Genomic DNA, 17,180 nt, shown 5'->3' with positions numbered 1-17,180 from the left:
TGCGCCAATGCGAGTCCTGGCGTCAGTATGGGGCCTGGAGTTTATAGAAAGTTTTCACACAGCTAGGGGTGACGTCACTGAGGTGACCAGAGATCATTGGCTATGAACTCCATTCCCCTTACTGATGTCAGCTCCAGGATGCCAGGCTGAGTGTGATCCACAAAAAGAAAAAGGGGGCTGACAGCACTCACTTCAATGGGGCGCCCGTTCCATATCCAGGGAACCTTCCTGGATGTTCCAAACCATCCAACATCAAATGAACAGTGCTCCACTCGGGTGTAGATATTTCCAAAATATATTGTTTCAGCCATGGTGAAGCAGCAACGTTTCGACCATAAAATGGTCTTTTTCAAGCATGCTTGAAAAAGACCATTTTATGGTCGAAACGTTGCTGCTTCACCGTGGCTGAATAAAATATCTTTTGGAAATATCTACACCCGAGTGGAGCACTGTTCATTTGATGTTGGAAGGCTGAGGGTGATGTGACCACTCGGCAAAGCATCCAGATGTAACTGAGTTCTGTTCTTTGCTGAACAAACGGATTATCGGCGGACAGATGAGGATTTCTTTATTTTTTTATTTTTCTGTGGATATTAATAAATGTGTGAAAGAGGGTAGGGGAGTTTTATTTCAAATAAAGGACTTTGTGTGTTTATTTCAATTAAAGGACTTTACTCTGTGTTTTGGCTTTATTACATTTGACAATGGGGTAAGTAATGGGGTTGTCTTATAGATGTCTCTCCATTACTAACCCCTGAGCTTGATATCAGCTGACATTATAAAGCTGACTTCAACCCCAATACTATTACCACAGCACTAGGGCAAGTGGGAAGAGCGGAGACTAAGAGCTAGAATTGGCGCATCAAATAAATGCTAATTTCTGGGGCAGCTGCGGGCTGATGTTCTTGGTCTGGGAGGGGGCCAATATCCGCACCCCCTTCCTAGGCTATTAATTTCAGCCCACAGCTGTCTGCCTAGCCTTTGCTGGTTATAAAAAATTTGGGGACCCCACATCATTTTTTTTGTTAATAACCAGTAAATGCTAAGTAGATATCTGTAAGCTGGAATTAATAGCCTGTTTATTGCCCCTTTCCCAGGCTATGAACATCAGCCCCCAGCTGCTGGATTTCACTCAGCCGGTTAAGATAATATGGGAGACCCCACGCCAATTTTTTATTTTATTCCATCTACTGTATATATTTTTTCTATTGTATTCTGACAGTTCACGCTGTTAATTTACTGTACTCGGCTGATTAAATGTTCCTATGAGATAGGTGCATAAAAATCACACAGCACCAGCATGGTCCGTATGCCATGCGTTTTTTTCTCACACCCATTGACATTCAATGGTGAGTCTCGACTGTTTTACGCAGTCAAATGCATTTTTCCTCACCCCAATACCAGGTGAGGAAAAACTCGCAGATGAGCACTGCCAAACTGAATAACATTGTAGCGAGTGCAATTCAAGGTTTTCTCTTTCTTTACAATTTTGTCTTGAGAAAACTCATAATATATACTAATAAATAATTGTCTGTTGTATAAAAATCAAGCAAAGAACAACAAACAAAACAGTTTTTTAACATATATTAAAATACTGATGACAATTTTAATCACTTACTTGTAATGGGAGATTGCTAATCAAACACGTAACCCCGAATATAATAAGTATTATATTTGTGAAAACAAATGCTCTGGTAGCATTGGTGAGTTTCTGCACAGTCTTAGATCTAAACAATAACAAAAAAAATTAAGTTACAACAAAATAAGATTTTGTAATAGTAAAGCATTTTTAAAATATAAGATAAAAAATAGGCAAACCTTGTGTGGCATTGGATAGTGTTAGTATTAGGCCGGTTTCACACGTCAGTGGCTCCGGTACGTGAGGTGACAGTTTCCTCACGTACCGGAGCCACTGACACACGTAGACACATTAAAATCAATGCATCTGTGCAGATGTCATTGATTTTTTGCGGACCGTGTCTCCGTGTGCCAAACACGGAGACATGTCAGTGTTCGTGGGAGCGCACGTATTACACGGACCCATTAAAGTCAATGGGTCCGTGTAAAACACGTACCTCACACGGACATTCTCCATGTGGCGTGCAGGAGACAGCAGCGCTCCAGTAAGCGCTGTCCCCCCCACATGGTGCTGAAGCCGCGATTCATATCTTCTGTGCAGCAGCGTTTGCTGTAAAGAAGATATGAATCATCCATTTTTTTAGTGGTATTTTGTGTTTAAACTAAAGCTCCATGTCCCCACCCCCTGTGCGCCCCCCCCGCTGTTCTGAAAATACTCACCCAGCTCCCTCGTTGGCTGTCGCTGCTTCCTGTCCTGGCCGCACCTTCTACTGTATGTGGTCACGTGGGGCCGCCGATTACAGTCATGAATATGCGGCTCCACCTCCCATAGGGGTGGAGCCGCATATTCATGACTGTAATCGGCGGCCCCACGTGACCGCATACAGTAGAAGGTGCGGCCAGGACAGGACACTGCGAGGGAGGCGGGCGAGTATTTTCAGATCAGCGGGGGCGCACAGGGGGTGGGGACATGGAGCTTTAGTTTAAACACAAAATACCACTAAAAAAATGAATGATTCATATCTTCTTTACAGCAAACGCTGCTGCACAGAAGATATGAATCGCGGCTTCAGCATGATGCAGGGGACAGCGCTAAACTTTAGCGCTGTCTCCTGCACGCTCCGTGTGGTACCCAGTCGGCACACGGGCGGCACACGTGTGCCGCATGTATGGCCTACGTGAGCTCACGGGCACACGGACACGGATAACTCCGGTACCGATTTTTTCCGGTACCGGAATTATCTGGACGTGTGAGACTGCCCTTAGAGTGTGTGGTGGCAAGTCTTATTGACAATCCAAGTTGTGATATAAAGATAATAAAGCTGCCAGTAAATTGAACTACATTTTAAATATGTTTCTTCATTTGGTAGACATACCAGACATTATCTATGCATTAATTATCATTAAAAAATTATCTTTGTAAATTGCAATGTCCTTGTATAAGCTAAAAAAAATAGGTGATAGATGTATGATCGCTGGAGGTCGAATGCATAACTGCATAAGAGATGGGCAGAGATGGCCAAAAGGCTATCTGCAGCAATCACATAGACAGTGAACAGAGTGTTGGTCACACATGAGCACGGGTTGTTACGAATACAGGGACACGAAAAATGTCTGTGTTATTTGCTGACTTGTGATGTTTATTTCTATTTGTTAAAGTGCGAGAAATACGTGTGAGTCTCGCAGGTTAAAACCAAGCTCTGGCGCCGGCACTCCAGAGCGGAGCGTGCGGCTGCATAGCAACACATGGAGCTGCACGCTCCGCTCCCAAGTGCCAGAGCTTGGTTTTAACATGCGAGACTCGCACGTATTTCTCGCTAGTGAGAAGGAGCCCTTTTTTTCATTAAAAAAAAGGTCCTCATTAGATTTATGTTGATGGAAGCAAAAAAGGGGAAGGGGAAAAATGAAAAATTGACCAGTCTCTCATCTCCCTAAAAAAATCCAATAAGAACTGATCAAAATGTTGTGTGTTGTGTAAAAACTATCAGCTCATCACACAAAAAAACAAGCATTCATACAGCTCAACTGATGGAAAACGTAAATGAAAATGGTACAGGTCTTGACATATGGCGGCTCAAACCAAAAATCTTTTTTTTTTTTACATATTTCTGAATTTTTTTCCTCCTATTTTGCAAAAAAAATACTTAAGTTTGGTTTTGCTGTACCTATATTGACTTGAAGAATCATAGTCACAGTAACTTTTAAGGCCGGGGTCACACTTGCGAGTTCAATGCGAGAAACTTGTGCGAGTCTCTCGCATCAATACCCGACACTGCAGTCGGAACTCGGGACTGGAGGGTTCAGCTGCATAGAAATACACGCAGCAGCAAGCTCCGCTCCCGAGAGCCGGCGGCAGTGCAGGGACTTGATGCGAGAGACTCGTGCGAGTTTCTCGCATTGAACTCGCAAGTAACCCGGGCCTTACACAAATTGTATGCCTTTAAAACGAAACCAAAAATAAATTGCGGAATTGCATTTTTGTTTTAATTTCATCAGACTTGGAACTGTTTTGCCGTTTACCAGTATGCTGAATGGTAAAATGAATGAGGTCATTTAAAACTACAACTCGTCCCAGAAAAAAACAAACCATGATACAGCTATGTGGTCGGAAAAATAACAAAGTTATGGCTCTTGAAAGTAGGGGGGAAAAACTGCAAAAATGTAAACTAGCTGCAGAGAGAAGAGGTTACTATTACTATGTACGATGCAAAGAGACAGAAAGAAGCCTTCTCCAATATCCTACACCTATACCCTGTAATACAAGAACAAGCTGCCAAAGAAGGTAGCACAGTTCACATTGCGGATCTGATTAGGCTCTGGTCACAAAGCTTGCTGAATATTTTGAGTACATAAACCTATACCATATTCATGGATAATTTTTGGACCGCTAATGACTAGTGATGAGCGAATGTACACGTTGCTCGGGTTTTCCCGAGCACGCTCGTGTGACCTCCAAGTACTTATGACTGCTCGGAGATTTAGTTTCCACATGTACTCAGGCTGGCTGGTAGCTGTAAATCATTCAGCTGCCGAGATGAAAACTAAATCTCCGAGCACTAACAAATACTCAGAGGTCACTCGAGCGTGCTCGGGAAAACCCGAGCGACGAGTTCTCTCGCTCATCACTACTAACGACATGTGTCCATTTGATATCACAGGTATTTCTAGAATGATATGATCCATGGTCACGGATCAGTGACCGGTGACTCACTCTTCATCAGTCTCTTTCATCTTCCAGTCCATCACAAATCCAATGAAAGGACAGGTGAAAAGACACAGCAGCTGTAGAGCCCCAAACACGGACGAGTAAAATCCCACTGCAGGAAGAGAGAATCTGGTGTTACACAGCCTGGTGCTTTATCAAGTAGAGGTAAAAACAGGATTGAATTCAGTTTATGACAACTCAGCAAATTAATTCAAATGGCCACTTGAGTAAAATATTAAAGTAGTTGTATGATCAGGACAACATTTCTTTACATAGTCTGCAGTCACTCTATATGGACTTGTGAATTCTCACATTGTGCACACTGGGCGCTGTGCGGATTCTCCGGTGCCGGGAGCAGCAGTCATGTAACCACAATCTGACTAGACCATTTCCGGCCTCACTCAATACACTTGCATTGAGTGAGGTTGCGCCCATGTACTCGGAATGTGGCTGGGGTGTATGCATATCGCACACTTGAATTGGGTGCCTTATATACAATCGATGTATTTAATGTACAGAAAATACAAGTGATGTGCTTAATATTTGGCACATCGCCACTACTTGTAATCATTCATTTTTTAATATGTCTGTGCAAATTTGGAAATCCAATCATTCAATCATTGCCTGCCTTATGACTTTCCTCTGGTGTGAAAAATCTGTGTATCAACATTTTCCTGTAATAGACATTTTCTATGATCACTAACGACAAAAAATAAATAAAGATATGCACATTTCTAAATAAGACATTACCTGTATTTTCTGCTTCCAATTTCAGATTTCCAGCTACTAAAATTAAAAAAGAAAAATAAATTTGTAATGCGTCTTCCATCTGAATGTTCATTTTTTTCTCTACTTTAATTTGTTACAGTTAATGGTACAAATTTGCTTTAATTTACAGTTGTGCTCAAAAGTTTACATACCCCGGCAGTATTTTGGCTTTCTTGGCCTTTTTTTCAGAGAATATGAATGATAACACCAAAACTTTTTCTCCTCTCATGGTTAGTGGTTGGGTGAAGCCATTTATTGTCAGACTACTGTGTTTTCTCTTTTTAAATCATAATGATAATCCAAAACATCCAAATGACCCTGAGCAAAAGTTCACATACCCCATTTCTTAATACCGTGTATTGCCCCCTCTAGTATCAATGACAGCTTGAAGTCTTTTGTGGTAGTTGAGGATTAGGTTCTTTATGTTCTCAGATGGTAGAGCTGCCCACTCTTCTTGGCAAAAAGCTTTCAGTTCCTGTAAATTCCTGGGCTGTCTAGGATGAACTGCGCTCTTGAGATCTCCCCAGAGTGGCTCAATGATATTGAGATCAGGAGACTGAGATGGCCACTCCAGAACCTTCACTTTGTTCTGCTGTAGCCAATGACAGGTCGACTTGGCCTTGTGTTTTGGATTGTTCTCATGTTGGAACAACCAAGTGGTTTTGCCTGAGACAGACCTTAATGGCAGCACACAGTGTAAAGGCTCATGCTCGTGGCTGTATTGTGGCTCCTTAAATGCATGTAGGGATGTAAAGGGTACTTCATTAACCCCTAATGATGCAGCCTGCTCTAGACCTTGGATTTTCATTGTAACATTGCAACAGCCATTTTCTGTTAACAAAGTGGTATGATATGTAAGGTAAGTTATATTTTTTAATGGGTTATTTGTTGGCGGTACATAATTATTTTTTAAGAAAAGTTACTTTTAAACATTTAATGTAACATGTTGTAGATGGAGTGTTGCCAGTGCAGTCCTGCAAATAAGGAACATCAAGGAGCGATGGAGAGGTGGAGCAGCATGAACTTCGACAGGTACCTAATATTATTGTTATTTTAAAGCATTACCAACATTGTCCATATTTTTTTATGAAAATGGACAAACTGATTAACTCTTTGTTAATTCCTTCAATATTTTTTGTGTTCTAAATTATATGCCATTCACAGTGAGGCACAAGCAACATTTTAGAGGGGTTGTCCATGCATGATGCTGCACCGCTTTGTGGTCTTTTCCTTACCGTACCAGCGGATTATAGGTGCTATGATGGTGGGATGTTTCCCACTCTGTTGGTTCTGACTCCCCTGAAGAATCTGATTGAGAGGAAACACGTTTGGAGTAGCGTACCCCTATTCATCATATATCTCTCGTCATCATTACGTGGATTATCTCTGGCAGTCCCATATTTCTGTTTGGGTGAGAGGGTTCCAAATCCTTATATGTGATCTTTGTGGATATCTGATATCTGGGTCCTATTTGTTGGTCAGCGTTGGTTACAATCCTTATATGTTATGTCCCTGTTTGTGTGGCGCTGCACTGTTTTGCACTATAGTCTTAAATTTTTGGTTATTAATTATATTTAACATTAAGGCTGTGTGCACACGTTGCGGATTTTTCGCGTTTTTTTCGCTATAAAAACGCTACAAAAACGCATAAAAAACACATACATTATGCATCCCATCATTTAGAATGCATTCCACAATTTTTGTGCACATGACGCGTTTTTTTCCACGAAAAAAACACATCGCGGTAAAAAATGCAGCATGTTCATTAATTTTGCGGATTTTTTGCGTTTTTCCTGCTAATTAATGCATTGGGAAGCTCCGGAAAAAACACACAAAAAACGCGTCAAAACGCGCAAAAAAAAAACCTCATGCGGATTTCCTGAACGAGTGCACATAGTCTAAAAGTTAAATTTTATATTACCACTCTTGCTATTATCCTACTGACCCCTAGTGGTACATTTCCTACCCGTTGCTTATTGCATTTTTTTGTACCATGTAGTAACATATATATATGGTAGTTGTATAATATGATTAAGAAACACATGTCCAAGTTCAATTAAGGGCTGTGATAAAGGAAAGAATTCTAGGTACAACCATATTGCACTAACCATTTTGCCCTAAATAACCACACAGGGTTTCCTGTTAAATTCTGTGACCGAAGAGGGCCTTTTTTTGTACATGTCCTTCACTACTTGTAGACTCATTCTTTACAGCGGATTGTTAATATAATGTTTGGAGTTTCTTGTGAAGGTAATGGTTTTGTACTCTCGGTTGGTTTGGCTCGCTGATCCTACACACCTTCCTCTTTGACCTTTTTCATGTTTTTAGATCCATGTGCTATACTGTATATAATTAAACATTTTTTTGGTTCTTACAACAATCCCTTTTTGGTGATTTATACTTACTCCAATTTCGTCAGTGTACCACATTGCACTTTATGCCAGCTTTGTAAATTTAGGTTCATATGTTTTGTGTTTATTGGTGAAAACTTATTTCAAATAATTTGCAATTTTCAAACTTTTCATGTTTCCATTATTAAACCAGTTAATAATGCTGTGAAAAAAATAATAAATAAAAAATAACATCTATATGTTTACTTTACCTCTGCATCATTTTTCAATGTAATTTTATTTTGTTAGGATGTCATTTTTTTCAAGAAATGTACAAAACTTGTTTATTTAGGGACCTATTCACAGTTAAATGGACCTCTGCGACCAAGGTCATAACACCCCTGGCTAGCACATTAAGCCTTCATCATGACACTCTATGGATCACAATCAAAATGTGTGAAATATTGTACTGGACAGTGGTTCCCCAGGCTTGACAGTATCCTACAAACAACTGGGGAAGGGCAAAGGTAGGTCAGAAGTAATCAGGACAAGGATGGTGCAAAAGGGGTAAACTCATATGGGGGCCCAATTGCTGATGTAGTCTGTGACGAAAATGGGGACTTGAGTTGGAATGAGTGATATACGGTTGAAATGTGAAGATGAGAGGGACGCACTTTGGAAGGTTGGACATTATCAAGTGGGAAATTAAAAGAAGTGTGGACCTGGTGGAGGCAGTCAACTGCACATAATTGAACCAGGGGACCTCAGCTCAGACGATGACCTGTTTATTACTCAGCATATCAAAAAATGGCTAAATCATAAATGGCTGAATCAATTCCAAACCTGCATAAGATATGATGCTAGGCAATTGTAATAGTCAAAAACAATGTGAACAAATCTTTATTATATTTACACAAGTTACAATATAAATAAAATAAATTAAAATGGTAGGTAAAGATAGGCATCATCACCAGAGGGAAAGCTCAGTGCTGTGCTATCATGATTAGAATAGATACATAATATCACCTGGATACATGCTTAATGCAGAATCACATAATAAGAATGGTAACTAATGGGTTCTATCAAAATAAAGGAAATGTGCAAAGTGCAAAGTAATAAAGCAACCGAGTATAAAAAAAGTAACATTAGAATTTACATCAGTACAAACTGCATAATCATATGTGTTCAGCCCAAATAATATAAATTATTGATCAAAAATATAGTGTGGCCTTGACCGCAGTATCTATAAATGGACACAAGAGGGCAGCATACCATAAAAAGTGCAATGTGCTAGAGCAGCAGTATATATTGATGATAGACCAAAAGATAAACGCAGCTTAACCTCTTCACGCCGCAGCCCATTTTCGTTTTTGCGTTTCTGTCTTTTGCTCCCCTTCTTCCCAGAGCCATAACTTTTTTATTTTTCCATCAATATGGCCATGTGAGGGCTTAATTTTTGCGGGATAAGTTGTACTTTTGAACAACACCATTGGTTTTCCCATAATGTGTACTGGAAAATAGAAAAAAAATTCCAAGTGCAGTGAAATTGCAAAAAAAAGTGCGAACTACAACTGATTTTTATTTTTTTTGTAACCATGTTCACCAAATACTGACCTGCCATTATGATTCTTCAGGTCATTACGAGTTTGTAGATACCAAACATGTCAAAGTTTTTTTTATATGTAAGTGGTGAAAAAAAAAATTGTGATCTGGGGCTGGGTGAGGGCTTCTTTTTTGGGAGCCCAGCAGGATGCATTGAGTGAAGGACCTTCGATGACGTCGCGGTCGCCTGACCGGTCGCGTGTAAATATATCCATATCTTTTTTTTTTATTCTTTTTTTTTACATAAATATGGATCCCAGGGCCTGAAGGAGAGTCTCCTCTCCTCCAGATCCTGGGAACCATACAGGACCGCTCCCTGCACACGCCGTACCCGGCGTATAAGACGACCCCCAACTTTTGAGATGATTTTCAGGGGTTAAAAAGTCGTCTTATACGCCGGAAAATACGGTACATACTTTATTTGAAATACAACAGACACATTCTTTAATCATTTAAATGAACCCAATATAGTCGCCCCAGGTCCAACGGTAAACTAAGGGATAAAGCAATGTCCCACGTCGTCACCAGCCTATGTAGGAGCTTTCACAGAAGGAACCTACATATAATGCTGTAACCAAACTGCAACTGGCAGAACTCAGCTCGCACTGTGATACCTGGTGGTGGTGACGCGCGTTGGGTTATTAGAGAAGTCCAATGAAAAAAAATCAGACCGCACTCTGATCAATGTTAATCTGTGAGTCCCTATGCATCTGCAATTTTTTTCTCATCTGAATTCAGACTGAGAAAATCACAGCATGCTGCGATTGTCCTCATATATTGGAGGAGACTCACTAAAGCAAATCAATGGGAGCGAGAGAAAAAAACAGGTGGCTTACGGACCATGCGAGTGCTGTCTGATTTTTACACACCCATGTCCTTGAAAATCCGACATTTCATCTCACTCACGGCACTGCTGAGTGGCAACTTTCTCACGCAGTGGTGGTGCTGTAAGTGAGGTTACCGAGACTCATCAGCTGAACTTTCCCACTGCAGCTCAGCGCTACACACTGCAGGAGTGATTACACGCTCCTCTCAGTGTGTAGCAGGCTGCCGGGTAGAGCAGTCACACCAGCTGATGTGACTGCTCTACAAGTGATCCTAATTATCGCAGGATATTATGGATTATGGCGGATAGGTGAGGGATATGGTAGTTTATTATTTTTTCTCTTTTCCAGGTGACATTGAGCATCAGGATTAAGGAATTAAGGTGAGTATTGGTGTTTTTTATTTTTTACAGGAGACAAGGGCTTCAGGAATTAGGTGTAAGCTGCATATATATTGTGCTTTTTTTTCAATATTTATTTGTTTTAACTTTTTCATTTTTTTACTTTGAGCACAGGTGCCAGCTGATGACTATGCCCATCAGCTGCCACCTGCCCTCGCAGTAATCAGTGATAGCTGGTGTCGACTGATGGCAGTAGTAGTCTCTCATCTGCCAACGCCTGTGACCTGCAGTAAGGTTTTTACCGCGGGACACACAGACATCTGACAGCATGACACCGCAGCTCTCTGACTGCCGGTATTTCTCGCACTGTCACACAGATGACAGCATGGGAAGCACCATGGAAGTCCGTAAAAATGGAATCAAAAACTCAGAAAATCTGCAAACATTTTTATACCTGCGTTTTTGCTGCATATTTACCTGACACAATTGAAGTCAATGTGTGAAAAAAGCAGAACAATACGCACAAAGAATTGACATGCTGTGGGTTTAAGAGCAGCACAAATCCTGAAAGGAAATTTACTGATCATGTGCACAGCACTTCCAAGATTCTTATTGACTTGGCTGGCATAAAGATTCCCTAGCCTTTTGGGGCCAGTTCCGTGCGGAAAAACACACCAAAAACACACCGTATGCACACAGCCTAAATGTGCTTCCCCTCTGTTATGACTCCAACCCTGGTGTAAAGCAGCTCCATGTAAAAACTCATCAAAAAACAAAATTGCACCCCCTCTTTCTGGGGAGAGAGGTTCAATCTCCAGAGGCAACAAGATTTTCTTTACCATGAGAACTAATAATCTGGGGAATAGTCTACCTGTTCACAACAAAAACCATGTGATGATTTAAGAAAAGGCCTAGATGAATTATTACAAGAAAATAACATAAATATTTATGTAGATGTATAAAATTATTGTTCTGAATGAGGATTCAGTCGATCGACACGAGTGACCAGTAGAGAACATTTTAGAGCTTATTCATGGCATTATGGTTATATATTTTCCTCTTCCCTGCATTCAATATACAATTTCAACCCTCAGTTAAGCTTTCACATACAGTACCATGTAAAAGTTTTGCCGCCTCTTCACTTTTAGGCAAAAAAAATTGTAGTTTTTAACATTTTAAAAACTAAAAAAATGAAAAATGGGCGGATGCAAAACTTTTGGCACCCTGCATGGTTAATACATAGTAGAACCCCCTTTTGAAAGTATCACAGCTTGTACACACTTTTTGTAGCCAGACAATTGTCTTTCAATTCTTATTTGAGGGATTTTCGTCCATTCTTCAGTGGAAAATGTATATATTTTCCTCACTTATACAGCGCCATTAATTCCACAGTGCTTTACAGACATTATTGGCTCTGTCCCCATTGGGGCTTACAATCTAATTTCACTATCAGTATGTCTTTGGAGATACTTCCAGTTCTGTGAGATTCCTGGGTCATCTTGCATGCTTTGCTATTGTGAGGTCTAGCCACAGATTTGCAATGATGTTCAGATCAGGGGACAGCAAAGGGTCATTATAAACCCTCCAGTTTGCCCTTTTGAGGTAGTCTATTGAGGATTTTGAAATGTATTTAGGATCACTGTCCATTTGTAGAAGCCATCCTCTTCATTCAATTTCAGCTTTTTTACTGATGCTGTTATGTTTGCATCAAGAATTTGTTGAAATTTCATTGATTCTATTCTTCCCTCTACCAATGAAATGTTCCCAGTGCCATTGGCTGCAGCACAACCCCAAAGCATGATTGATCCATCCCCATGCTTAATGGTTGGCGGGATGTTCTTTTCCTGAAATTCTGTGCCCTCTTTACTTCACACATACATTTGATCAGATTGGCCAAATACTTCTATTTTAACCTCTTCGGTCCACAGGACACGTTTCCAAAAACATCAGTATTGCTTAGATGCTCCTTTGCATACTTCTGATGCTGAATTTTATGGTGAGGATGCAGGAGAGGTCTTCTTCTGATGACTCTTCCATATTTGTGCAGGTGTCTGTGAACAGTAGAACAATGTACCACAACTTCAGAGTCTGCTAAATCTTTCTGAAGGTCTTCTAATACCATTCTACTGCTTGGCCTCCAAGATTTTCAGAGTCTGGGTTTTTAAAAAGCTGGGAAATTTGCATCACCTGGCCTTTCATAACGATGACAGTAAACAATGTTCAAAATAACTTGGCATTCAAAAGGCTTTATGAAAAATGTTGTGCTCATTTATTATGCATCCAGACAATTAATCCTTGTTTAATGTTTTCAGTCCAAACCGGACCTTCTTCAAAACAATCTTTATCCAAGTGAAAATTTTTTTTTTACAACATGTGAACAAAGAGAAAACATGAAGAAAGAAATTAAATTATATGTCAATCAATGCACAAAAATCATACACGATTGAAAAGTCACCTCAATTGTCTGGATGCATAATAAATGAACACAATCTTTTTTATAAAGCCTTTTGAGTGCCAAGTTATTTTGAACAACGGGCCGAACACCCTACTTGAGCACCAATGTTTGCACAACACAGAGTGCCGTGTTTTTTAATGTGACATTTATGAGAGTAAACAAGCCATAACTCTTACAGGCTAATTAAAGGGACACTGTCACCTGAATTTGAAGTTCATTCAAGATTGCCTTGTGCAGGCATGTACTACGGAGGACAGAGAATGAACTTCAATCCCATATTGCAGCCAGCATGCAGCCAGCAGGTAAGGAAAGGGTGAATCAAACACCTGAAAACCCCGCCCCTATGGCTAAAGATTGTTCCCTCCAAATTCAGGTGACAGTGTCCCTTTAAGGTCTGAAACTTTGGTCAAAGTTGTCTGAGTGCACAAATCTCCAAAAGGTGCCTACATTTTTACATCGGCCACTTTTCCTTTTTGTATTTTTTAAAATGTAAAAATTGACAACATTTTTTTGCCTAAAATACAAAGGAAATGTGTCATCTTTAACTTTAGGCCTTTTAGAGATCATTTCATCTTCAACTCACAATAACAGTAATTTTGACCAGGGGAGCCCAAACTTTTACATGCCCTTGTATTTCCTATTTCAATCATACTTGCAACTAGCGACAATAATTTAATAATTTCAATGCTAAAGTAAATGTATTATATTTGCGATATGCCTAGTCTCCATGCTCATATATTAGACTGGTTTTGTCAACATTAAATACATACTAACCATTATCTTGTGTCCCAAGCACCAAATATTCTATCATCCTGTTCATTGATGCCATGAAGAAAATTATACGAAGCTGAGTCATCGTCATAGTAATAAGGGAGAAGAGGAAAATGGGAGAACGTGCGCTCTGTAGGAATGTGGTAGAAGATCCTGCGTAAGCAACAAATTAATATTTCAATTTATGCCATATTCTGTAGATACAGGTATTAATTTATTTTTTATTTTAAAATGGGGGGCTCTAATATAGCTCATAATGATCAAAAGCCATACATATGACAAAACATAACATTTTATGCTTGAAGGTAAGGAGACAGTCCATCTGTCCTATAATTTTTTTTTATTGCTTTCACCAATTTCAACTCAGCACTCCTTACCAGACCGCGATTTTGTTTCCTATGACTATACATGTGATGGGCACTTTGTTGACCTACAGAATACATCTTCATAGTTGACAATGCTCAAAATATACTTTATCATATGTTGTATTCTTACCGCTATTTTTTGCAGGTTTTGACAAGTCTTCATTGGATAAATGCTGCTCCTCAGGATCGCCTTTCCTACTTAACCGCTGACCAACAGTGGTCACATGGGTGTAAAATTGATCTCCAGTGACTTTGTGGTCTAGTGCAAGAGTGCGTAGTGTGACCTTTTTCCTGTGAGATCATCAGAGAATCAATTACAAGGCATGTCTGAGATGTTTCATGTTGGTCAATGTCACTTCACAAGCTTTATTTTGAGGCAGAATTGTTCCGTCATATATTCCCTTCCAAGCCTTTTGAAACTGGGCCACAGTTCAGAATGGAGCGGCACCATTATCTTCTGTGGTACAATTAACTCTAGCTGTCAATAAAGAGCACTGTTCAGTCATTACACACTCACGTAAAGGCAGACTCTTCTGGAGAAGGGATGGATTCCTTGGGCCAGTTGATCAGACAGTTGAGAAAAATCAGGCAGGCCAAACTAGACCAGCCCAACATAATACCCACGAACGATACTCCCGCTTCATATATAAGCTGCAGAAAGTAGGGAGAGAAAGGATAAGGATGAAAGAGGATGACTAGGATTAGTGCACGTTATACAGAACTAGCATTTATTTCCATGAGTCTAATGATACCATAGAAGAGCATATGTATACATTTTTCATTGATATTTCCCTCACTTTTATGATCCTTTTCTTGGTTTTGGCAAGAAATCAGTAAAATTCTTTTGGACTTGTTAATGCACAAGTTGCATATTCCTACAATGGATATTTTCGTATTTTATTCCTACAACTGGAACTAGACCCCACCAGAATGAATGCCCTTTTACACACCATATGGATTATACTTCAGTCCAAACCACAAGGTAGTGAAAAGATTAATGTATCATTTGTTTGACCATCATCTGTAGGGATCTGCTGCCAAGTTCATCTTGCCTTATGTAAGGGTAGTATAAACTAGCATCAGAGACCACGATGGGATTGCTGGACACTTCAATTGTTCTAGCAGTATTTCATAAAATCACTCTTTATTACTTACAGAGGGGGTCAATCACTTGAGTCCTCTTAGACTTGGGGCTACATGATGACTTTGGTCATGACCAGTCAAGTGTCCAAAGATTGCTATTTGTTGCTGCTACATTGCAGTGCAATACAAGTTAAGGAGGTCACATTGTGACCCCGAGGGTACTGTGACCACCAGAAGCAAGTTGCAGAAAGTCTAACCATGTCATTCATTTGTATTGCGCTGAGATGTAGCAGCAATACATAGTGAACTTTAGACGACAGGTATTTTATAGCCCTAGCCCTAAGGAGTGCAGTGGAGCTCTTGATATTCAGCAGCTGCCATTTTGTCTCTCCACCAGCTATTGATTAATAGCTTTCTCCCTAAGCGCTGTGTAGAGAGAAAGCTGTCAATCACCCATGCTCAGCTCTAGGTACAATGGCATGACGTTTGGTGTGTAATCCAGGAATATCTCCTGATGCATGTCTATTGAGTCTATAGTCTTCACTAAGAAACATAAGTCAGAAGAGTGTCCTTTTGGTATATGTTCTGCTTCAGCTGTATTGATGCGCAAAGTAAGGTTTTTTTTAGAAAACACTATTGAAATAAAGAATGAGAATGGCTGTTAATGGGCTTACTGTACATTTGGCCATCAGTTTAAAACTGCCCTCAACCTCACCATTTTAAGCTACAATCACAGCTTTATAGCCACAAGTGGTCAATTAAAATAAAATCCCACTAGATCCTAAAGGAAGAGAAATGAAATTGCTAGAAACCCCCTAGTTGTCTAAGTTATTTTGCTTTAAAGGGGTATAATTCTTCTGTTTAGCCATACCACGTACCCGATGTGCAGGGCACTGCAGTATCTTATGTATCCATGGTTATGGCCAGCATCTTGCTCCCATCGTGATGGCCACGCTTGGGCAGTAGCAGTAACTAAGGTGTATATTATCATCGATGGCCAGGTTTTCAGGAGTGTGAATACCTAGAGCATGAGCAGTAACTCCCCATGCGGCCACTTCAGTCATATGTTATAGCGTATGCATTCTAGCCACAAAGCCATCCTGTGACACTATGACAAGTGCATCACATAGTAATAGTGTACTGTTTGCAGGAGCAGCGCACTGCTGTCACACACCAAGGCACTCAGAGATTTTGTGCAACAAAGATATATTCACATTTATGTACAAATCGGTAGCTAGGGCGCAATTTTTTTGTGAAAATAGATAACATCACTACCTCCTTCCCCCTGTCACCTCCCAATTCTTCCTGTCACCACTACTCTCTGTCACCACAGCTCTTCTGTTACCACTGCTCTCCTGTCACCATGACTCCTGTCACCACTATCCTCCTCCTATCACCAGTGGTCTCCTTCTGTCGCCAACGCTCCTCTCATATCACCACTGCTCTATCTCCATGGCTCTCCTTCTGTTACCAACGCTCCTCTTGTATCACCACTGCTCTATCTCCATGGCTCTCCTTCTGTCATCATCGCTCCTGTCACCACTGCTCTCCTACTATCTCCACTGCTCTATCTCCATGGCTCTCCTTCTGTCATCATTGCTCCTGTCACCACTGCTCTCCTACTATCTCCACTGCTCTATCTCCATGGCTCTCCTTCTGTCATCATTGCTCCTGTCACCACTGCTCTCCTACTATCTCCACTGCTCTATCTCCATGGCTCTCCTTCTGTCATCATTGCTCCTGTCACCACTGCTCTCCTACTATCTCCACTGCTCTATCTCCATGGCTCTCCTTCTGTCATCATCGCTCCTGTCACCACTGCTCTCCTACTATCTCCACTGCTCTATCTCCATGGCTC

At 40.5% G+C, this 17,180-nt stretch overlaps 1 protein-coding gene across 4 annotated transcripts in view; it reads right to left on the bottom strand.

Annotated features, from left to right (window-relative positions):
• Window positions 1-17,180, bottom strand: part of SLC43A1 (solute carrier family 43 member 1) — a 193,673-nt gene that overhangs the window by 14,010 nt on the left and 162,483 nt on the right. For all 4 annotated transcript variants that reach the window (XM_077250810.1, XM_077250811.1, XM_077250809.1 and 1 more), the window contains 6 exons: window positions 14,757-14,890; window positions 14,370-14,530; window positions 13,878-14,027; window positions 5,534-5,569; window positions 4,790-4,895; window positions 1,619-1,727 (listed from right to left, as the gene is read on the bottom strand). In XM_077250810.1, coding sequence (XP_077106925.1) covers window positions 1,619-1,727; window positions 4,790-4,895; window positions 5,534-5,569; window positions 13,878-14,027; window positions 14,370-14,530; window positions 14,757-14,890 — 696 coding nt within the window. The remainder of the gene's footprint in view (window positions 1-1,618; window positions 1,728-4,789; window positions 4,896-5,533; window positions 5,570-13,877; window positions 14,028-14,369; window positions 14,531-14,756; window positions 14,891-17,180) is intronic.

This window comes from Ranitomeya variabilis, chromosome 4 (genome assembly GCF_051348905.1).
Source record: "Ranitomeya variabilis isolate aRanVar5 chromosome 4, aRanVar5.hap1, whole genome shotgun sequence".
Classification (NCBI taxonomy): domain Eukaryota; kingdom Metazoa; phylum Chordata; class Amphibia; order Anura; family Dendrobatidae; genus Ranitomeya; species Ranitomeya variabilis.
Note: the sequence above shows the minus strand (reverse complement) of the source record. Positions and strands in the feature narration are given on the sequence as shown.